Below are 22,933 nucleotides of genomic sequence, written 5' to 3'. Positions count from 1 at the left end.
TTGGGAGATTTTGGGGCTCATGTTCTGCAGGCAGAGGTATAATCGAGTGAAATTTCTGCTGCCGCTGTTTGTGAGCTCTGTAAGCCGGTGAGGCCTGGGGGAATTGGAGGGTTGCCATTTCATCGTTACTGTTTATCGCCCTCTTGCTAAGTGCCAGGCATTTTGCATGTCATTTCCTTTCAGAGGAGAAAGTAATGTAGCCCGGAAAAGTCGTCTGATGAGGTGACTACACGCGAGGGACAGAGCCAGAGTGCCCAAGCCGGCCTGGACCGCAGCTCTGCCTCTTGCTCTGTGGTGAGCTGGGGGCTTTCTCTGGATTTCATCCGCTCATGTATAAAATGGAGCTCATGGATGTGGCGACCTCATGGTTTCACTGGGAGGAGCAAATGAGGTGACGCATGTATACAGGTGCTGAAACCGGGGTCTTGCACGGGCTAGCACCCTCTAATGCTTAGTATTTTCACATTGACCCAGCAATCTTGGGAGCCCAGCAGTGTCAGTATCTCCAACTCTAACAGGAGCTCAGCGAGGGATAGCCTAAGGCCACATAGTTAATAAGTGACCAAACTGGCTGAACTCACACCTGACAGCAAAACCTACAAGCTCTACCAAGTAGCAAACAGCCTCCATAAGCATTCTAAGAAAAATGTCAAATCATCCAGCTAAGGCAGGAACTGGTGCTCCCTTTAAATAACACTGCTGGCTCTGTGTGATATGGGAAGACAAATGGAGGCTGCACATGTCCCTGGCTCCAAGGTCAAGGAGCCATCAAGGTCATCCCTCCGCCCCCACCTTCATCTCCACCCTCCTCCTGGGAAACTTTTCCAAGGTCTAATCTGACCATGATTCTTCAAAGGTTATGATTAATTAATACACCACACTTGTGGTTAATGTTTGAAGCAAGTGAAAAATCTGCCTGTAATACGGTAGATCCGGATTTGAACTCTGGGTCAGGAAGATCCCCTGGAGAAGGAGATGGCAGCCCACTCCAGTGTTCTTGCCTGGAGAATCCCATGGACAGAGGAACCCGGCAGGCTACAGTCCATGGGGTTGCAGAGAGTCAGACGCGACTGAGCGACTAACACACACCCCCTGAGACAGATGACTGGAAAGCAAGCAGCATATCCTGATATGAGGTGTCAGAAAGAAAGGTAGCTGGTTGCAGGGTTCGGCCAGCCCCAATAGCCAGGCAATGAGGTTTCTTTGATAGTTCTCTCTTTTTTTTAATCGATTTTAATTTAATTATTTTAAATTCTCATAGGAAGAACCCAAGCTGAAGAGCTTTGCTTAGCCACAGGCACACAGCTAGGAAATGGCCTAACCAGGATTTTAATTCTATCCTTGTGGCTTCTACACCAGGAAAATCTATACTTGGAGCAGCAAGTACCCAGCTGGTCTTGGGCCAGTTCCTGTAGGAACTGAGCAGCTTGTATGAACAGTCTCTTGTTAAATAGTACAACTGAAATGGGTGAATTACATAAGCTATAAAGTATGCCTAAGTTTTTGGGGGGGAAACAGTGGAGACAGTGACAGACTTTAATTTTTAGACTCCAAGATCGCTGCAGATGGTGACTGCAGCCATGAAATTAAAAGCCCTTGCTCCTTGGAAGAAAGGTTATGACCAACCTAGACAGTGTATTAAAAAGCAGAGACATTACTTTGCCAACACAGGCCTGTCTAGTCAAAGCTATGGTTTTTCCAGTAGTCATGTATGGATGTGAGAGTTGGACTATAAAGAAAGCTGAGTGCCGAAAAATTGATGCTTTTGAAGTGTGGTGTTGGAGAAGACTCTTTAGAGTCCCTTGGAGTGCAAGGAGATCCAACCAGTCTATCTTAAAGGAAATCAGTCCTGAATATTCATTGGAAGGGCTGATGCTAAAGCTGAAGCTCCAATACTTTGGCCACCTGATGGGAAGAGCTGACTCATTTGAAAAGACCCTGATGCTGGGAAAGATTGAAGGCGGGAGGAGAAGGGGATGACAGAGGATGAGATGGTTGGATGGCATCACTGACTCAATGGACATGAGTTTGGGTAAACTCCGGGAGTTGGTGATGGACAGGGAGGCCTGGCGTGCTGCAGTCATGGGGTTGCAAAGAGTCGGACACGACTGAGCGACTGAACTGAACTGAAGTTATTTTTCAAAGAGAGGAGGAACAGGAAACTGGAAAAAGGAATAAAAGAAGGAAGGGATGGAGGAGGAAGGAGGAAACGTGAGTAGCTGGAAAAATGTTTTCTAACTGATTCAGTGACCACTGTAATCCTGTGACATGGGTACAGTGAAAGCCAGCAGAGCTGGATGAAAACAGGAAAAGTTTGTTTCTGAGTAAATGCTTGGCCCTCATGAATGTCTTGTGACCCATCTCCCCTGCCTCCTCCCCACACCCCCTCCCTGCCTCTGCCTACCACTTACAGCCTTGTGACGACATGTGATGAGCAAATAGAAACGCTTTTTTGTGTGTATGTTTGCTTTTGGTAAAGGCATACTTGCGGCAACCTGCTGAGTTTTACAGTCAGAGGACTGTCTGAAAGAGTGCTCTGTTAAGGGTGCCATTCACACAGTCGCTGATGCCCAGGGCTGTGTAGTTTGCTAGCACAACACAGGTGCTGCTCTAGCACCTCTAGAAGGGCTAAAGAGTTAGACTGGGCCAGGGGCCTGGTCACCCTCCCCTTCCCACCAGATGTAGCCCATTTCCCCGTCACCCCGCCAAGCTGGGGGCGCCCCTCCGGGAGGCTGTTTCCCTGCTATCCATCCTTTGTTGTCGTCTCCCTGTATCTCAGCAAAGGGAGAGAGATGAAATCATGTGTGTGTGTGTGTGTGTGTGTGTGTGTGTGTGAGGTTTGGTGAGTTTAAGAGCAGAGTTGTTGCTGTTCTGATAGATTTTTCTTTAGAGTCGTGTTAGCTTCACAACAAAATTAAGAGGAAGGTGCAGAGATCTCTCGTATACCTCCTGCCTCCACACGAGTGTAACCTCCCCCGATATTAACATCCACCACTCTACAGAGTGATACGCTGTCCACCATCAACTGATGAACCTACACGGGTGCATCGGTCTCCCAGAGCGGGCAGTTTGCTTTAGGGGTCCCTCTTGGTGGTGTGCATTCTAAGGGTTTGGATGAATGTAGAACGACATGTATCCCACAGAACAGGTTCACTTTCCTAAAAATCCTCTGTGCTCCGTGTGTTCCTCCGACCTACTCTTACCCCCTGGCAACCGCTGGTATTGCTGCTGTCTCCACAGCTTTCCCTTTGCTGGAACGTCAGAGCTGGAATCACACAGTATGTAGCCTTTCCAGGCTGCCTTCTTTCACTCAGTTTTACGCTTTGAAGGTGCCTCCATGTCTTCCAGGGCTTAACAGCTCATTTATTGTTTTTCTTCCCTCTGAAGAACTTCCAACATTTCTTGCAAGTAGGTATGCTGACAACAAATTCCTTCGGTTTTTGTTTGCCTGAGAAAGTCGTTATTTCTCCCTCACTTTTGAAGGGTCGTTTCCCAGTGTACAGAATTCTAGCTTGGTGCAAATTTTCCCTCAACACTAACTATTTCAGTCTATTCGCTTCTTACCTGCATGGTTTCTGAGGAGCAGTCAGATGTAATTTTTGTTTTTGCTCTTTTATAAGTAAGGTTTGTTTTTTTTTTCCCCCCTGTAGCTCCATCAAGATTCTTTCTTTATCTTTTATTTTCTGTAATTTGAAAATGACTAGTCTAGGTGTGGGGACTTTGCAGGTGATGCTAGTGATAAAGAACCCCCCTGCTAATGCAGGAGACATGAGACATGGGTTCGATCCCTGGGTTAGAAAGATCCCCTGGAGGAGGGCACGGCAACTCACTCCTGTATTCTTGTCTGGAGAATCCCATGGACAGAGGAGCCTGGCAGGCTAGAGTCCACAGGCTCACACAGAATCCCATGCTACTGAAGTGACTTAGCACTTAAGCAGTCTAGGTGTAATGGGGTTTTTTTGGCATTTTTTTTTTTTCCTTCTTGGTTTTCTCTGAGCTTCCTAGATCTGTAGTTTGGTGTCTGGGGAAATGCTTAGTCATTATTGCTTTAAATATTTCTCCTGTTCCTTTCTGTCTTTCTTCCCCTTCTGGTGTTCCTATTCTGCATGACTCTCGTTGCTGTCCTGTAGTTCTTGGATATTCTATTCTGGGTTTTTCAGTAATTTTTTTTCTCTTTGCTTTTAAGTTTTGGAGGTTTCTTTTGAGACATTCTTACTTACGCCTAGAGACTCTTTCCTCAGTCTTAATTGGTTTTGGCTGCTGTAACAAAATACCCCAGAGTAGGTAGCTTATAAGGGGCTTCCAGGTGGTGTAGTGGTGAAGAATTCACGGGCCAGTGCAGGAGACTTGAGTTTGATCCCTGGGTCGAAAGATCCCCCTGGAGGAGGAACATGAATTTGTGGGGGACACGCTCAGACCATACATAGCCCATGTCTCATGAACTAATGAGCCTGTCAGAGGCATTCTTCATTTCTGTCACAGTGTTTTTGGTCTCTAGCACTTCTTTTTTGGTTCTTTTTAGAATTTCCTTCTCTTTGCTTACTTATGTTGCCCATTTGTTCTTTCATGCAGTTTACTTTATCCATTGGAGTCTTTAGCATGTTCCTCATAGCTGTTTCTGTCTGTTTTTAATTTATTTATTTTAATTGGAGGCTAATTACTTGACAATATTGTAGTGGTTTTTGCCATACATTGACATGAATCAGCCACGGGTGTACATGTGTTCCCCATCCCAAACCCCCCTCCCACCTCCCTCCCCATCCCATCCCTCAGGGTCATCCCAGTGCACCAGCCCTGAGCACCCTGTCTGATGCATCAAACCTGGACTGGTGATCTGTTTCACATGTGATAATATACATGTTTCAATGCTATTCTCTCAAATCATTCGACCCTCACCTTCTCCCACAGAGTCCAAAAGATTGTTCTTTATATCTGTGTCTCTTTTGCTGTCTCGCATATAGGGTCATCGTTACCATCTTTCTAAATTCCATATATATGCGTTAGTATACTGTATTGGTGTTTCTCTTTCTGACTTACTTCACTCTGTATAATAGGCTCCAGTTTCATCCACCTCATTAGGACTGATTCAAATGCATTCTTTTTAATTGCTGAGTAATATTCCGTTGTGTACATGTATCACAGTTTTCTTATCCATTCATCTGCCAATGGATAGCTGTTTTAAATTCCCAGTCTGATCATTGCAACAGCCCTGCCTATTGTCTCTCTGTCTCATCCAGCTGTGTTGTTTGCCTTTTAATATACCTATAATTTTTTTTTCTTTTTTACAAAAAGGTGTAGTTGTTTATTTTTGGCCGGGTCTTCATGGCTGCATGCGGGCTTGCTCTGGTTGAGGTTTCTCATTGTGGGGCTTCTCTTGTTGTGCAGAACAGGCTGTAGGCACGGGGGCTTCAGTAGCTGTGATGTGGCTCAGTGGCTGCTGCACCCAGGCCCTGGAGAGGTGGATCTTCCCTTGACCAGGGATCAAACTGGTGTCCCTGGCATCGCAAGGCAGATTCTTAGCCCCTGGACCACCCGGGAAGCCTTAGTGTTTTCTTCCCCTTTGGCCATGTTGCCTGGCGTACCGGATCCTAGTTTCCCTGACCAGGGTTTGGACCTGTGCCCCTTGCATTGGAAACTCGGAGTCCTAACCACTGTACCCCCAGAGAAATCCCACTTGTCATTTTTTTTCCTGATGGCCAGAGACAGTGTACTAGATAACTGCTCTAAACAGGCAGTTTGCTCACGTGGTGGCCAGATGTGTGCAGCGTGAGGCGCCTCTAGTATTGCTGCGGTTAGGCCTCTTGTTAGTGAGCCTGTGGGCGTCACATGTGCTGCTCGAGCCCACGCCCTCGGTGGGGGCCTGTCTAAGCCAAGTAGGGTGACGTCAATGGAGCTGGGAATTTCCCTTTTCCTTGTGGAAGGCTAGAGGGGTTTGGAGTTGGGGTTTTTCTCTTCCCCTGGGTCAGTTAGGCTCTGATAACACCCCAGCCTGTTAGGCCCTAGTTAGATAGTTAACTCTTGAGAACAGATCTTGTTAAGAAAAACAGAATGCTCTGGTGTGTTTCCAAATAATTCCCTCTTCTCCCCGCCCCAGGTAAAGCATGGGGTTTTTTTCCCTCCAGCATTCACTGTGAGAACCTGGTTAGAACTCCAGGTGGTAAAACTCACAACATTGTGGGCCCCCGGTGACTGGGTCCCCCTGGAGCTTTTAGCTGTGAGCGTCATCCACGGGGAGCCTCAAGCCAGCTGTTGAGCACGGCTCAGGTTCCCCTCCTGCAGCACCAATTCTCCTGTCAGTTGAGATTCTCTGTGTTTGCGTGTCAGTCTCTCCTGTGTGGGGGCATCTTGCTTTTCTTACGGATCTAAGGAGAGTAATCAATTTCTCAGTTATTCAATTTGTCACTTTTTGTCAGGATGGAGGAGCAACTTCCAAGCTTCTTAGATGCCAGATTGGAAACTGGCTGTCCTCAGGAGCGTACGTTTTAAAAGTCGATCAGATAAAGGGCTGGGACTCTCGAATGAGTACATGACCTGCAGGCCAGAACACTGTGCAGCCCAGTGTTTGCCAAACGCATTTGACCATAAAGCCCCTTTCTTCATGTACCGTTTATCAACAAGCCCTGGAGCCGGTGTTCTGAGGAACCTGCTTGGAGGAACACCGAGCCCAGATGCAGTCCTTGCTGGAGAAATAGCAAGTCGAGGTTGTGGCTCAGTGCCCAGACCCCAGGGAGGCCCTCCATCAGTCATCCCATGAAACCAGGAAACACAGTCCCCTTTGCGGCGAAAGGCAGAGCAGTGGGAGTGTGTACCCCCAGTGCCTGCTGGGCTCAAGTCCTGGCTCTGCTGAGGGGCCCTGGGCAGCTTAGCTTCTCTGTGCTTTAGTTTTCCTGTCTGTAGGATGGAAGTGACGATGAGAATAGTTGGCTTATTGGGCTGCTCTGAGGCCCACGTGAATGAAAACATGCTCAAAACTTAGAAAGTGCTTGGCACCCCGTGTGTGTGCAGCTGGGTCTTTCCAAGCTCCTTCCATCAGTGTACCCTGCAGACTCTCATATTCACCTGTTTTAACCAATGGGGACACTAAATAGCCTCTTTAACAATGTCTAGGAAACGTGGGATAAAACCCTTGCCTTGGTTTTAACTATTATGCGATACTACCTGTATGCTAGCTGTTTTCCATGTTTTGATCTGTACAAGTAGGAAGACAGAGGAGGATCACTGTCAGCCATCTCTTTGGTACAAGGAAGCAGTCTCCAACATTGCCAAACTTGTACCCCCTCTTCTTTTTATATTAAAAAAATGGGATGGCCCACAGCCTCTCCAGATGTAGTCAGATGTAGTCATTGTGCTTCAACCATCGACTGAGACAACAGTAACAATCAAAAGCTGTTATGAATGTGAGGATGCTTTTTAAAAAATGTTTTGAATAGATAATTATATGTACATGCAATGATTCTTCACATGAATTTACATTTTATCCCTGCTGCTGCTGGCATCGGAGGAAACAGACCAAGAAAACCTTTGAACTGGGTAAAAACAGTGTTCATTTTTGTTAAAATATTAGAAAATCTAGATGCAGTGAAACACACCGTGGCCCCTCTTTATGTATCCCCATGGTAAATCAGAACATCTGTGTGTCTTCTCTGACCTTCTCAGTAACTCTGAGCTCCTTCCCCAGGTTCTGCGGGGTCCACTCTCCTGTAGTCAAAGCATTATCAGTGGAGAAAAGGGTCCTTTGACTAAAGACCGTCCTGTTAGTGAGAAACGCTTATCCCCCAGTCCACAGATTCTTATAAAGGAGGGATGCTCTGTCTCCTGCCAGCTCTGGATGTGTAAGGGAGTGCTTCAAATCTGTTGACCTATCCCTCATTTGGACGATGGGAATTTCTCAGGTTAAGAACAGTTTTCAGCCATGAGGCTGCACCTGAATGCAAGGGGTTTGGGGTAAATTGGCCTCAAATGTGGACCAAGAAGAGGGGTGAGAGAAGGACAGATTGGGAGCTTAGGAGTAACAGATGCACCCTGTATGTATATATTGGGTGGATAAATAGCAAGGTCCATTGTGTAATAGTACAGGGAACTATATTCAATATCCTGTGAAAAACAAGAATGGAAAAGAATATGAAAAAGAATATATATACATGTGAAAAAGGAATAGAATCAGACCATTAAAAAAAAAAAAAAACCAGTGGCCTGAAACCACATTGCACATTGCTGCCTGCCTCAGGCTTCCTGGATGAAGAGGAGAAGCGGGGCTCTCGCTGGTTAACCTGGGGGTTATCTGTCTGGGACCACCCACATTCTCCTCTTTCCGGAGGCAGCCTGAGACCCATCCTTTCCTCCCCTGACCCTCTGGTGCAGTCCAGTCATTCAGCGACTGTGTTTGTGACTGGGCTCTTCCAGGCAGTGAGCTAAGGGTACTCAGAGTTAGCTTTACACCCACTCTCTCCACACACGGGGTTTGTTCTAGATGTTGGGGGGCAGCCTCCAGTCTGGTCAGCTGAGCTCTCGAGTTTGGTCTTCCCCGGAGTTGTCGGTCCTCCATTCCTACCTAGAGTGGGTCCTTGGGTCCCCATGGTCTAACCAGGATTAGAACCCAGGGCAGATTGGAGTCAAGATCATCACACCTCAGCCCTCGGGATGCTTTGGAAGAGTCATCAGAAAAGGCAGTGCAGAATCCACACCATCCCACCTTAAAGACAACTTGTGGTTTTTGCACCGGCTATTCCAAGTTTCACAGGCACACGAGAGAAAAGTCAGAAGCAGCTACTCCGCTGTCTCCTGAAATAACTCAGCTGCAGGGTCCAGAGGCTCCAGCCCAGTGGGTGGGAAGGAAGACCCCAAAGGAGCAGGAAGGGCCACAAGGAATAAGACCCCAGGTGCAGCAGGTGAGGCCCCAGAGGGATCACACAGAGTTCTGCTTTCACTGGCTCTCCTTTCCCTCTTCAGCTCTGCACAGCTGGCCAGACAAGTCACCTGGGGACAGGAACTACAAATGGTGTGTAAATATAGACCCGTGTTTAAATATCACCTATGCTTAAAGGGACCAGGCCAGAATTCTCTTCCACAAATTAGTAAGATTAAATTCTGCCCCTTCAAATGTCCAATGTACTTAATAAGAAAAAAATCACTATTAATGTAACAAAAAGATTTGAATTAAAATAACTCAGGAGTGCCAAGTCGTTAAAATATTTCCCAGGACCCAGGTAAAATTGTTCCAGTACAGTGAATTAGGGAGTGTGGCTTTCTCTTACAACCAAATGTCATGATGATGGCCTAGTCATACCCACTGGGGATATAAATAGTGTGAGCTGGGCCACACTGATTCCCCCTGGCTGTTGTTTCTCCATCAGGACTGTCTTTGAACAACCCTGAATTGGGAAGAATGGCTGTTGGGTGTCCCAGTCCAGGAGCCAGGCTGGAAGGGGCAGACTGAAGGCAGTTATTAAAGTGAGACATGTGTAGGAGATTGAATCACTTGATTTTCAAAGGAAACTAAAGTTACAGAGCCTTGGCTGTAGGTTTTTTGGCTGGATACTCTTGTTTTCCTCTGCCAACCCCTTGTGCCAACTTCTTGATGCTTTTGGGGTGATAGTTCTTTCTTTTCCTGCAAATCACTCAGAATTACTCAGCAAGGAACAGACAGAAAATAGACAATTACGTGAGAGTCTGCACACTGATTGGGGGCTGCCAAATCCCTTTTCCCTGCTTGGCAGTGGGAACCTGGTGGCAAGCCCCACTCCCCAGCTGAGAAACTGAGAGACTGAACAGCTGAAAAGAGAAACGCCCAGGAGCTGACAGCTGGGTGACCTGCATCTCATCATTCATTCACTCATTCATTCATTCAGCCACCTAACAGAGACCTATCAAGTGCCTGCCACATACACAGTCTTTAAGTGCTGTAGATACAGCAGCGAATAAGGGGCTTGCAGGTTAGCAGTAAAGACAGATAGTGAATAAAATAACCAAATTATATGACATGTTAGTAATAAATGCTACAGAAAAAAAACAAGTGGGATAGAGCATGCCAAGTGAAATTTTAAATGGGGTGATGGGGAGGTCTTGCTGAGAAGGTGACATTTAAAAGGCTCTGTGGTGAAGCCTACCAGTTGACAAGGCCAATTCCTGCAACAAATCTGCCAACCTGGTTTGGGCCTCATACTTAAGTGTTTACACACAGCTCGGTCACAGATGTTTAGTGCAGAACGTTGGAAGGTCTTCCAGTTTCAGCAGAAACAGAACATAGGAACTCATAGAAAATGCTGGAATTGGAAGACCACTATTTAAAAGGCCCTAACTAGAATTAATATTCTATGTGAGAGAAAAGACTGCATCCAGAGAACAAGAGTAAGAAAAACAGAGGAAACAGCTGAGAACAAGGAAAAATTCTTGTTTTATGAAATAAGGAAAAAAATCACAGTTGGGAAAAAAATTCAGTGAAAGTATTTTTAGAATTCTCAATAAACTCAACAAGTACTGGGGCATTTACAAAGCAAAAATAATTCTAGAAGGAAAAAAGGAACACTCAGGCAGTATTGAAGAGCTATTAAAAGTTAAAAACATTATCAGAAATGAAAAATTTGATAGGGAAATAAGGAGATAAAAATGAGTAAGTCCTTCAAAACAAAAAAGTAGAAAATAGGAGAGAAAATATAGTGGAAATTAGAGGACAAGTCTAGGAAAGCCAGAATCCGATTCCTAGGAGTTCCAGAAAGGACACAGAGAAAATGGAGGGAAGGAAAACATCCATAAAATAGCTCAATAACAGTTCCAAAGGCCCTTCAAACCTCTAAGTAGCCCCTAAAATGTATAGAGACCCTCGAAGACATATCGCTGTGATATTTCAAAGGGAAGATTTTGCAAGTTTCCAGAATGTTAAACAGAGAAGGCAATGGCACCCCACTCCAGTACTCTAGCCTGGAAAATCCCATGGACAGAGGAGCCTGGTAGGCTGCAGTCCATGCTAAGGGTCGGACACGTCTGAGCGACTTCCCTTTCACTTTCACTTTCATGCATTAGAGAAGGAAAGGGCAACCCACTGCAGTGTTCTTACCTGGAGACTCCCAGGGACGGAGCCTGGTGGGCTGCCGTCTATGGGGTCACACAGAGTTGGACACGACTGAAGTGACCAGCAGCAGCAGCAGCAGCAGAATGTTAAACAAGGAAACCAAACAGGTTAACCACAAAGAATCAAGAATCAGGATGGCTTCAGACTTCTTAACAGCAGCACTGAAAGTAGAAGGCCATAAGCAGTGCCTTTAGACTTCCACAAGGAGATGACTTCCAACTAGAAGCTCCATCCAGGTGAACTACCAGTGAAAGTGTTAGCTGCCGTCGTGTCCGACTCTTTGCGATCTCTTGAACTGTAGCCCACCAGACTCCTCTGTCCATGGGATTCTCCAGGCAAGAACACTGGAGTGAGTTGCCTTTTCCTTCTCCAGTGGATTTTCCCGATCCAGGGATTGAACCCGGGTCATACTGGAACTTCCCTGGTGGCTCAGACAGTAAAGCATCTGCCTGCAATGTGGGAGACCTGGGTTTGATCCCTGGGTCAGGAAGATCCCTTGGAGAAGGAAATGGCAACCCACTCCAGAACTCTTTCCTGGAAAATCCCATGGACAGAGGAACCTGGTAGGCTACAGTCCATGGGGTCACAAAAGAGTCAGACATGACTGAGCAACTTCACTTTCCTTTTTTTCCTGCTACTTTGTAGGCAGATTCTTTATCATCTGAGCCACCGGGGAATATCAGTCAAATAAAAACACTTTCAGACAAGCAAGGTTTCAAAAAGTTCCCATCCTCTCTTTCTTAAGACCAAAGAAGGATATATGGTCCTCCAAAATGAAAAAGAGTATTGATAGCTTATGGTAAACGATGTTGGATTCGTGATCTCCAAAGAAGCGCTAGCTTTGGGACCAGAAACCAGCCTTGATCACTCAAGAGCTTTTGTGTACAGAGTTTTATTAAAGTGAATAAGGGACAGAAAAAGCTTCTGACATAGACATCAGAACGGGGATGGAGAGTGCCCCCCACTGCTAGTCTTAGAAAGGGAGTTATATACTTTTTCAGTTGGTTATTACACTAAATCAAAAGAATGTCTTAAGGTTGTAAAGGTCTTACCAGACCCACTCCCATAATATGTATTTTAAGATGACAGGATTAGTCAGAAGATTCTCAAGAAGGAGAAACTTGTCCTTAAGCAGAATCAGTTCAGTTCAGTTCAGTCACTCAGTCGTGTCCGACTCTTTGCGATCCCATGAACTGCAGCACGGCAGGCCTCCCTGTCTATCACCAACTCCTGGAGTTTACCCAAACTCATGTCTGTTGAGTCGGTAATGCCATCCAACCATCTCATCATCTGTCATCCCCTTCTCCTGCCTTTGACGTTGGTTGAGAAACCCAGGTGTTGGAGGTAGAGGCATCCCAGCTCGAGGAGACCCTTGGTAAGAACATGTGCCAAAGAGAAGGACCATCTTTTGGGTCAGTGAGTGAATCCTAAGCATATCTTGTCATGGCCCCTGGGAACCCAAAGGGCCAATCCACAAGAAACCCAAGACATCCATCAGACCTGTTATTTTGGGCAAGTTGGTCCATTTTTAATACTGAGTCAAAAGAAGCTGTTGACTTCCCTTCCCCTTTTATTGAGGTTAACATATTTCAGTAAACAGTTGCTGTAACTGGGTACAGTCACCCCAGGTCCATCCTCCAGGAACTGCTGTCATTATCTGCAATGCCATCCTGTCCCCAAGGGGGATATCAGCCTGGGTCTGCTCTGCTAGGGAAAAAAAACCAAAAACACAAAGAATCGGATCTTCTTAGAGCAGTTCCCATCATTTCTCTTTCATTATCAGAGCACTGACTCTCACCATTTAAACACAGTCAGTTGCAGATGGTTTTGAAATGCAAGTTGCCAGTGGAATACTAAGAGCATAATATGCTGAGGGACAATGCAGCTAAAGAGATCTGGCGAATACGGGGGACTCTAACACCCACCCCAGCCTAGAGGTCACTGGGGGGATGGTATTTCCCACTTTCCCTGGAAAGGCACAAGTTTTCTTTCATTCTTAATCTAAGCCTGAATTGTTAAAAAAAAAGTGTATCGAATAGGAAACATTTGGCACCACATGGGGTGAGGCCAGGAAGCTAACCCAGACAGACGCGGTCTGTTTACTTGCTGGGATAAAGCTGTAGAACTGTAATTCAAGATTTGTAAAACTGTTTGCTTTGAAAGGGATCGGTTATGCTTTTCAGGCCTTGTGTTTTCACTCCTGTGGCTTTTCTGAGTAATCCCTGCAAACTCTGTGTACTCATTGCTCAGGGGTTAATTATTAATTAGTGGGCAATAAATACCCTTCAAAGAACATTTTAATTTGAACACCCTACGTTTCTCCTTTGGCTTAAAATAAAAACAGTCTTTCCACGGATGAGTCAGTGGAATTGGCCTGGTTCGAAGCCGTCTTGCTCCAACAAGAGCTGCAGGGAGGGGAACCCATCAGATCCCAAAGGGATCTTGATTCCTTTCTGAAGGATCCATGACCCTGTGGTTTTCCATTCAGTCAAAGATCTCCTTCAGGTTACAACTTTAGGAAACTTTGGCTTGTCATATGGGAAGCCAATTGAATTGAGTTGGCTTCGCAGGGTGAATACAGGTACAGCAAAAATTACCTTGGTTTCACATTGCATCTAGGAGATTTCAGGCTGCTTCCCATGGCCTATGACCTCTGGCCACTGCCCACATTTGCTGCTATTAATACCTTCCCTTCTCACTGCCCTTCACGCAGTCTGCTCTTGCTTGCTTTTGGTTCCTTGAATATTCCATACTTGTCCCCTCAGGACCTTCCTACCTGCTTTCTATTCCTTCTGCCTGAAAAGCTCTTCTGCTTCATCATTATATTGTTGTCTCCGTCTTGTCAATCAGGTCTGGGCTTAGCCAGCCCCTCTGAAAAAGGGCTTTCCTCACCACATTAGCTCAGTTTGCTCCCTACCCCTCTGCCATGTTCTATCAGATTATTCACTTGTTTCAGGCATTATTTAACTTGTGTTTGATCAGTCTCTCTCTCTAGAATATAAGTTCCATATTATCCTTTTGTTCATCTCTATATTTCCAATGTCTCGTACAGTGTCTGGCCCATAGTAAGTGCTAAATAAATATTTGTTAAATGAAGGTTGGGAGAAAAGCTTTCCTCCTACTGATGCACTTTGTAAAAGGGAAACTCATACATGACATCGCAGTTCCCCAAATCACCCTTTGCCTATCTTGGGTGCCTTGCTCGATTGTAATAAAACACAACAGTAGAGTTCCGCCATCTGTCAGTGTTCCTGGCCCAGAGTCCCACCTGTCACTCACCTGTAATTATTGCAGGGCTCCAATTTGCTTTAGCCGTGTCAACAGTTCCCCTCTCTCGTGCATATTTACTAGATCAGTGCATCCACCTATGCACTCTTGACCGATGAAGACTCGAGGTACCTAAGAAAGCAAACAAGCCAGGACATTTAGGGAACTTCATTAGGTTAGATGCTTTTATCATTCTCTGAATATTCCGCGTGGTCTGAAGCTTTTCAAATCACTTTACAACGTCCTCATGTATACTCTTTCAAGTCAGAACTTTGTGAGAAGCATAACAATTCACTCAAGAATGCTTTTAAACTAAGATGCTTTTCACATGGAATGTTCTGTGTGAGATTGTCTAACTTGTCAAAATGATTTAAAAATTTCAATCTGCAGGAACACCTTTCCAGGAATGGGTTTTGGTTGGCTGCAGCCAGACCACCCTGATTGAATTCTGGTTTCTCTGCAGCTGGGACCACACGTGAGCCCTTAAACTGAACCATGGCAACCAGGAAGGAGTTTGTTTTTAAGTGCAGCTGGACAAGTATTTCCATCAGTTCTGTCCCTGAGTTTTAGACTCAGTTTATGAGAGTCGTCTCTCTCTTGTGAGCCCTGCCCTCAGCTAGGGAAGAGATGATGATGTCAGAATCACCTTCTTTGAAATGCCTGGCCCATCATAGGATGAAGTGCCACAGCTCTGGGAACAAAGACATGCATCTGCTTTGGTTTCCAGCTGGCATGGGTGGGTCTTCCAGGGCCGGTCAGACTGACACAGTCAGCTCTTTCTGCTGAGCACATTCATCTCGAGTCAAACTCAGGCTCCCTCCCTGCTGCTAGGTAAGGTGCATTCCAGGATTCCAGGGGGCTCTTGGAGGAGAAAGTCCTTTCACTGTGGCTCAGACAAGTTCCAGGCCAAGGGTGTTGCAGAAAGGCTGACTGGCAGTGAAGAAGCAAGCCCAGCACAGGCTCCCCGAGGGGTCAGGAACTACCGGTTCCTCTCCCAGAACACTAGGGATATAATAGAAGGGGCAGGAGAGGTTAAGAATATTTTCAGAGCTTTTGCTTTTCCTCTGAAGGCACAGTTACTCAGATGCATGTCTTTATGGAGGTATAGTTGACGTCCAGTATAAGTTTCAGGTGTACAATATGGTGATTCACAATTTTTATAGATTATATTCCACTTATTATAAAATATTGGTTATACTGTCTATATGGTAGAATGTATCCCTGTAGCTTACTTTTACATAATAGATTCAACCTCTTAACCTCCTACCCATGCCTTGCCTCTCCTCTCTCCTCACTAGTAACCACTGGTTTGTTCACTGTATTTGTAAGTTTCTTTCTTGTTATATTCACTAGTTTGTGGTGGTTATATTAGATTCCACATATAAGTGATATCATGCAGTCCTGTCTTTCTGACTTGTTTCACTCAGCAGAATGCCCTCTGAGTCCATCCACACTGTTGCAAAGGGCAGACTTTCGTTCTTTGTCATGACTGAGTAGTATCCCACTGTGTATACACACACCCTGTCTTCTTTATCCATTCATCTGTTCATGGACACACTCAGGTGACTTCTGCATCTTGGAAATTGTAAATAATGCTGCTATGAACATTGGGGTGCAGGTTCAGATGAATTTTTTTTTTTAAGGAAGAGAGTTGAGAAAAAGGGCTGAAGTATTTCAGATAAGTCCTACCATATTTCTATTAAGACGGGGATCTGGGCGGAAGTAGGCTTTACAAATTAAGTTGAAAGAATCCTGCACTACATTGCCTTGGCTGCGTCCTGTGTCCTGAGCAGGAGGAGCGCACAGGATGGTGTTCCAGTGAGGAAGCCTGGCGGTGCCCTCCTCAGCCACACACGGGGCCACCTGCCCCGCACGCCTGTGTGGGAGCTTTGCACATGGAAGTGACATCAAGGCCGCTTTTCTTTTTTAAATCTTAACCAGCTGAAAGAATTTGCAGAAAGATGAGCTCGAAACCTAAAGTTTCCCCCCTGGATCCTGGCGATTATTTTAGAGAAAATAAAGCACCTCTCAGATTGTTGGGGGCCATTTGGCTTCTGTCCCCCCAGGAACAGCTGGCTGTGGTCAGTTGCAATGGTAAAGAATCCTAATGGAATTCAAATAATTATAACACAGGGCTCCTTCTGTGGAAAGCATTGCCTAAGGAAGTAAAACTCATCTGAGCTTCAAATAAAGAAGCTTTCATTCTTTTAGTTTTTATTTTTTCTTTTTTATGTGAACCATCTTTAAAATCTTTTTTGAATTTGTTACAACATCGCTTCTGTCTTATGTTTTGATTTTTTGGACAGGAGGCACATGGAATCTTAGGTCCCCCACCAGGCATCAAACCCACACCCCCTGCATTGAAAGGAAAAGTCCCAACCACTGGGCTGCCAGGGAAGCCCCATGGAAGGGATGTGTTCATTCTTGAACTTGCGTTACTTTCGAAAAGAACTGAGTGATTGTCACTCCTCCTGTTGCTTGCCCCATCCAGACCAGGGGGTCTGGATTACATTAGTTGGAGAGAAGCCCTTGAGAAGGAAGGAGTCCTCCCCTTAGACAGCAGTTCTCAGACCTGAACCACGCATCAGACCTGTGGTGGGCTTGTTAAAACCTAGATTTCTTACTCCTCCCCACCCCACATTTATGATACAGGAGATCTGGGCAGGGGCTCAAGAATGTGCATTCTGACAAGTTCCCAGGTGACTCTCAAGGAGCATATTTGCAACCACGGGTTGGTGCTGAGGGCAGTTCCTTCCTCCCGGGGTAACTAACTGAGGCTTTGGAAACCCATAGCTCTACGGCAGCCCCCAGCCCCCGAAAGGCAGGCCCTGAAACACGATCAGATCAGATCATCTGGGCTGTCCCCAGGGCAGAGTTCTGTGCATGCCATCTGGCACACAAGCTGCTTGTGAGAGCTGAGAGCTGGAAGGCCCCATTGCCCTAACACCCCCTCCTCTGGGCTAGGGAACAGTGAAGACCACGGGAAAGCCCATCAAAGGTCCAACAAAGGTCCGTCTAGTCAAGGCTATGGTTTTTCCAGTGATCATGTATAGATGTGAGAGTTGGACTGTGAAGAAAGCTGAGCGCCGAAGAATTGGTGCTTTTGAAGTGTGGTGTTGGAGAAGACTCTTGAGAATCCCTTGGATTGCAAGGAGATCCAACCAGTCCATCCTAAAGGAAATCAGTCCTGAATATTCATTGGAAAGACTGATGTTGAAGCTAAAACTCCAATATTGTGGCCACCTGATGTGAAGAACTGATTCATTTGAAAAGACCCTGATGCTGGGAAAGATTGAAGGCAGGAGGAGAAGGGGACAACAGAGGATGGGATGGTTGTATGGTATCACCGACTCAATGGACATGAGTTTGGGTAAACTCCGGGAGTTGGTGATGGACAGAGAGGCATGGTGTGCTGCAGTTCATAGGGTCACAAAGAGTTTGACACAACAGAGTGACTGAACTGAACTGAAAGCCCTTCAGTTATCAGCTCCCTCAGAGGAAGCTGAACTTGCAGGCCCCACCGGATGGTGTGGGAGGCTGTGGTGGCCCAACAGGAAGCTGCTGATGCATCCGAGAAGGAAGAGAAGGCTCCTGCGCTGTGCCTCCCCTCCCAGCCCACCCCCCTCTTCGGAGGAACTTGAGTCTGTTACATTAAAGAAGTAGGGAACTGCCACCAGAAAAGCCAGCTTGGGAGTTCTGCGGCCTTCCTTCTCCAGCTTTCTCTAGCCTCAGCTGGGGTGGCCTCTTCTGTTCTCTGTACTAAGTCGCTTCAGTCGTCTCCGACTCTGTGCGACCCCGTGGACTGTAGCCTGCCAGGCTCCTCTGTCTATGGGATTCTCCTGGCAAGACTACTGGAGTGGGTTGCCACTGCCTTCTCTGGGGCTTGAACCCGCGTCTCTTATATCTCCTGCGTTGGCAGGTGCGTTCTTGACCAGCAGTGCCACCTGTGTTGCTGAGGCTGCTCCTCAGCTGATTGCCAGCTCTCTGCAACACCTCCTTGGCTGCTCCCTGGTACGGTTCCTTTCTCACTGGAGCTGGTGCCATAACCTCCAAAGGTCCCCAGCTTAAGTCCTCATCCTGGCCTTCCTGCAGCCTCTTTCCCCACAGCCGCTGGAGTGACCCTTTCAAAATCAAGCAGCATCTCATCTCCCGTCACATGCCCAGTCCGTGTGCCATGTGATGGCATGAACGGCCCTGCCTACCTATTCCTCATGATCTCAGACCACACCCGCTCCTAACTCACAATGCTCCACCCACACAGGCCTTCTCGCCAGGCAGGCTTCTACCTCAGGACCTTAGCACTTACTGTTCCCACTGTCTGGAATGTCCTACGCCTACACTTCTGCATGCCTTACTCCCTCAGTCCCTTTAGAGATCTGCAAAACCAGTGAGACCCTGCCAGCTCCATTTAAAAGTGTACCTTGCTGCCTACTGCTTGCCTCCCTTTCATACCTGGCTTCTCCATACCACACATCTCTTACCACCTTCCAACATACTACTTTATTTATGGCATTTACTAGAATGTAAGTTCCACAAAAGCAGGAATTTTTGTTTGCTCTGTTCAGTGTTCAGAAAAGAGCCTAGTACAGCAGGTGCTTAAAAATATTTGTTGTATTCGGTAAAATTATCCTTCAAAAGCAAAGGAGGAAAAGATGTCTGCACACAAGCAAAAATGAAGCAACTTTGTTGCCCAAAGTTCTGCCTTGTGAGGAATGTTCAAAGGCATCCTTCAGAGAGGAGGAGAATGACAGAGGTCAGGAAACTTGGATTTACATGAAGAAAGAACTTTCGGGAAGAATAAGTGAAAGCACTGATCTAGGGGCTGTGGCTATAGCAAAACCAAAACCAGTGTCTCCAGTTTGGTGGCCTGATCGAAGTCCTATGTTTCTGCAATCAGTCGAGTCCCACTGGGCTGCTGCTGTTCGCACAGCACCACAGGCATAGCAAGATAGCGACAGCGCTCAAGGTTTCCAGTCTCTCTGAACAGAAAACCTTCAGCGCTAGGGAGGATGAAGTTATATATCCTGAAAGGATTTGTTCTCCCCTTGGAGGAATGCATTCAGGACTCAAGAACCTGTGAAAAGTATCTTGAAAAATTCAAAAACAAACTTTGAAAGATCATTAGAAGAAAGTGTTAGCTGTACAGTGAATTGGGGTGGCGGTGGTGGGAGTTGAACGGTTGTGTGAAGAGGTTTGTTTTTCCTGCTAGAGGATAGCTGCTGCTGGTTGAAAGATGTGGCTCCCAAACCTTGTTGCAAATTGGAATTACTGTTTTGGTTTTTTGATGGGAGATACATTCTATTTTGACTTCCACATTTTTTGAGGTGTAACTGACAAACCTGTGTGTGTTTAAGGTGTACAATGTCAGGATTTGATATACAGATACACTGTGAAATGATTACTGCAGTCAAGTTAATTTACATATCCACGACCTCACAGCTACTATTTGCATGTGTGTGTGGTGAGAACACTTAAGATGTAATCATAGCAAATTGCAAGCCTACATTTCACCCCCAGCACTTCCTCCTCTTACAGCTCTGTGTTTGTATTCAGGTCCTGCTAAGTCACTTCAGTCGTGTCCGACTCTGTGCGACCCCATAGATGGCAGCCCACCAGGCTCCCCCATCCCTGGGATTCTCCAGGCAAGAACACTGGAGTGGGTTGCCATTTCCTTCTCCAATGAATAAAAGTGAAAAGTGAAAGTGAAGTTGCTTAGTCGTGTCTGACTCTTCGCGACCCCATGGACTGCAGCCTACCAGGCTCCTCCATCCATGGGATTTTCCAGGCAAGAGTACTGGAGTGGGGTGCCATTGCCTTCTCCAATTCATGTCCTAGGGATCTTTAAAACTACTGATGCCTGTCTGCCCCTCTCCTGTGGGATTTAATTGGCATGGGGTCTGACTGAGGCATTGAGAGGTTTTTTTAAGTTCCCCAGGTGATTCTGGCTTCCCTTGTAGCACACACAGTTGGTAAAGAATCAGCCTGCAGTGCAGGAGGCCTGGGTTTGATTCCTGAGTTGGGAAGATCCCCTGGAGAATCCCATGGACAGAGGTCCTGGCAGGCTACAGTCATAGAGGACTGACCCATAAGGGTCAGACACGACTTACAGACTAAACCACCCCCACAGGTGATTCTAATGTACAACACCTGTAAACTGCCCTCCCTGAGGGATCCCTCACATCAGGGGCCACAGCTGTACCCACACTGCCCTTTGGTGCTTAGGACCCAAGCATCCTGAATAGCTGGTGGTCCAGCCAAGCAACAAGAGGCCCTCTCATCATTGTGTTCTCTACTCCAGGACCTTCCTAAGACCAAGGGTCCTTGGCTCCCAGTGGGGGTCCCTGGAAGCAGTAGAGTTTTGCCTCCCTCTGCACCAGAATGCTGACTTCTGATTGGAGCGGTGGGCTTCCTCTTGAGAACCAAGGAAAAAACACCATCAAATCCAAACTAAACCTCAACTAGGACATGTGCACCTGCAAACACTGTATCCTAGAATGTGTGTCCTGAAAGGGAGCTGGTGGGACATGACTCGGCACCACGCTCCGACCCCGGCACCTGCGCTGATCTGGTGGCCTGGCTGGTTGGCGACCGCACCGGAAGCCCTGGGCGCTAAGGAAGAGGAAGTCCTTTCACACAGAGGAGAGAGGGTGTCAGGAGCCCCTGCTGTCTACTCAAAGCAAAAAGGACCATAGAGGTCTCCTCCGGCCTGGTGTTGCAGCCAAGGGGTACCCTGAGGGTCACAGGTGGGGTGACTTGCCAGGATCACACAGCAAGCCACTGAGAGCCCGGCCAGAACTCTGGCCTCTGATGTCCCTAACTCGACAGGCCTGGAACTATCCCCTCATTTAGGTCAAGGAGCCACAACGAGTCATTAGGTTGTTTTTTGTTTTTCTTTTTCTTTTTTTTCCCAGTGGGAGGAATGAGATAAGATACGGAAGAAGGAGAGAATTTAAGGTTAAAGAGAGCCCAGAGGAAAAGACTGAAGGAGAGCAAATGCCCTGTGAACCCGGAGGAAAGAATGCTCTGGGTTTTTGCTCAACAGCAGACACAGAGGGCTCACCCGTGGCCCCTCCACCCCTCCTTCCACCGCCCAGCCCTGCAAGCTCAGGCTGTCAGTGCTGAAAACAAAGACTGCAGAGCGCTCCTCGGCGGCGGCGATTCCGGGACACAGCTGCCCGCCGGCCCGCCCGCCTTGACGCCCAGCACGGGTCGGCTGCGCACCCGCGTCCCGTGGGCCGAGGTCCGCTTCCTATTCAAGGAAGCAGCTCTTGTCTCGGGCGCCCTCCCCCGCACCCTCTCAGAGCGACGAAGCCCTAGCGGTGTCCCCGAGGAAGGCACGGGCCACCCGTCACAGACAAAGGCATCTGGGAGCCTTCCCCCCTCCTCCCCTCGCCCCCCCAGCCTTTGGGCAAGAGACCCCAGGCTCACCGTTCTGGCTCCAGTGAGCTGCTCCAAGTAATCTTGAATCTCACTGGTGTTACTGGCGGCTGTAATATCGACAAATTCCAAAAGCCCTTGTTTGAAGGGCAGTTGGCTGAGAAGCTCCTGGGTCTTTCTGCAGTAGGGGCAGGTGGGCTTGATGAACACGACCACCTTCCCAGGCTGGATCTTGCTATTGACGAACGCTTGAGCCATGCCGCCTCCCTCCGGGGGGTACACACCTCCACTGTAGGTAGAGCTTTGGAGTAAAAGCGGCGGCTGGCCGACCAGCTGGCTCTCATTTTAAGGAACCTCCCTGGAGGAGGAGTTTGCCCCCACGGCGTGCTCGATTTTTAAAGGGCCAGCCCTGAAAGTCATTTCGGTTTGGAGCGATGCACCGGCTAGAGCTTTGGAGCATGAACAACTACATCCCGGGGGTGTCATTGTCCCCAGCCCTTTCAGGGGTGCCCTCTCTGGAGAAGAAAGCAGAGCCAGCTCGCTCTTCGGAGAAGCTTGAAGGGTGCAGACCAGCTCCAGGGAGGGAGCCTGAGCAGGCAGGCAGGCACCTCTTAGAGTCAGTTCTTAGTGCCCCTCAGGGCTTCCCTTGTGGCTCAACCGGTAAAGCATCTGCCTGCAATACAGGAGACCTGGGTTCGATCCCTGGAGAAGGGAAAGGCTACCCACTCTAGTATTCTGGCCTGAAGAATTCCATGGACTGTATACTCCATGGGGTCACAAAGAGTCGGACAGGACTGAGCCACTTTCACTTCACTTATTGTCTCTCAGAGACACGGTTTCTAAAAAAACACACAGAATCATTTAAGAAGCAGAATGCACTGAAATCTATTTAGAAGTGAAATTCAGATTTTGACTTTAAGTCTCGTCTTGCCTGCCCTGTTTGTTGTCACTGTTTAATGGAATTGCTCCACCACCTTCAAACATCTGGAGATTGCACAGAAGAATCTGGCCCTGCAGCCTCTCCCTGAAAAGTCAGGTCACCTTCATGAGAGGCAGCAGCTGGGGCTGAGGTGTGGTTGCCCTTTGGAGGGGACAGAAGCTGGCTCCCGGCTGGCTCACGCCTTCCAGATACCCGCTCTTCATCCATAAGCTTTTGAGTTTGTGACCCTTGAACAGCAATTTAGCATGGAGGCAAATTCTAGCACAAACCCTAATTTCAAA

The 22,933-nt window shown here is 47.3% G+C and overlaps 1 protein-coding gene across 2 annotated transcripts; it reads right to left on the bottom strand.

The window, feature by feature from the left end:
* GLRX (glutaredoxin) lies at positions 12,621-22,061 on the bottom strand. Of its 2 annotated transcripts, none has more exons than XM_018050023.1 (3): positions 21,764-22,061; positions 14,348-14,467; positions 12,621-12,775 (listed from the first exon to the last, which is right to left on the bottom strand). In XM_018050023.1, the coding sequence occupies exons 1-2, from the start codon at positions 21,968-21,970 to the stop codon at positions 14,354-14,356; spliced, it is 321 nt and encodes a 106-aa protein (XP_017905512.1). In that variant the 5' UTR covers positions 21,971-22,061; the 3' UTR covers positions 12,621-12,775; positions 14,348-14,353. The 2 variants fall into 2 exon arrangements, with proteins under 2 accessions (XP_017905512.1, XP_005709470.2); XM_005709413.3 differs by having other exon boundaries at positions 12,621-12,772; positions 21,764-22,060.

The sequence above is a fragment of the Capra hircus genome, chromosome 7 (genome assembly GCF_001704415.2).
Source record: "Capra hircus breed San Clemente chromosome 7, ASM170441v1, whole genome shotgun sequence".
In the NCBI taxonomy this organism is placed as follows: Eukaryota; Metazoa; Chordata; class Mammalia; order Artiodactyla; family Bovidae; genus Capra; species Capra hircus.
The sequence above is the reverse complement of the archived record's forward strand: the minus strand, read 5'-3'. Positions and strand labels throughout refer to the sequence as shown.

Bases quoted from the DNA above. Each gene is read 5' to 3' on its own strand.
- GLRX (XM_018050023.1), bottom strand. From the start codon at position 21,970: ATGGCTCAAGCGTTCGTCAATAGCAAGATCCAGCCTGGGAAGGTGGTC. The intron at 14,468-21,763 runs GTGAGCCTGGGG...TTGCTTTCTTAG, and splicing joins AGCTCACTGGAGCCAGAACG to GTACCTCGAGTCTTCATCGG.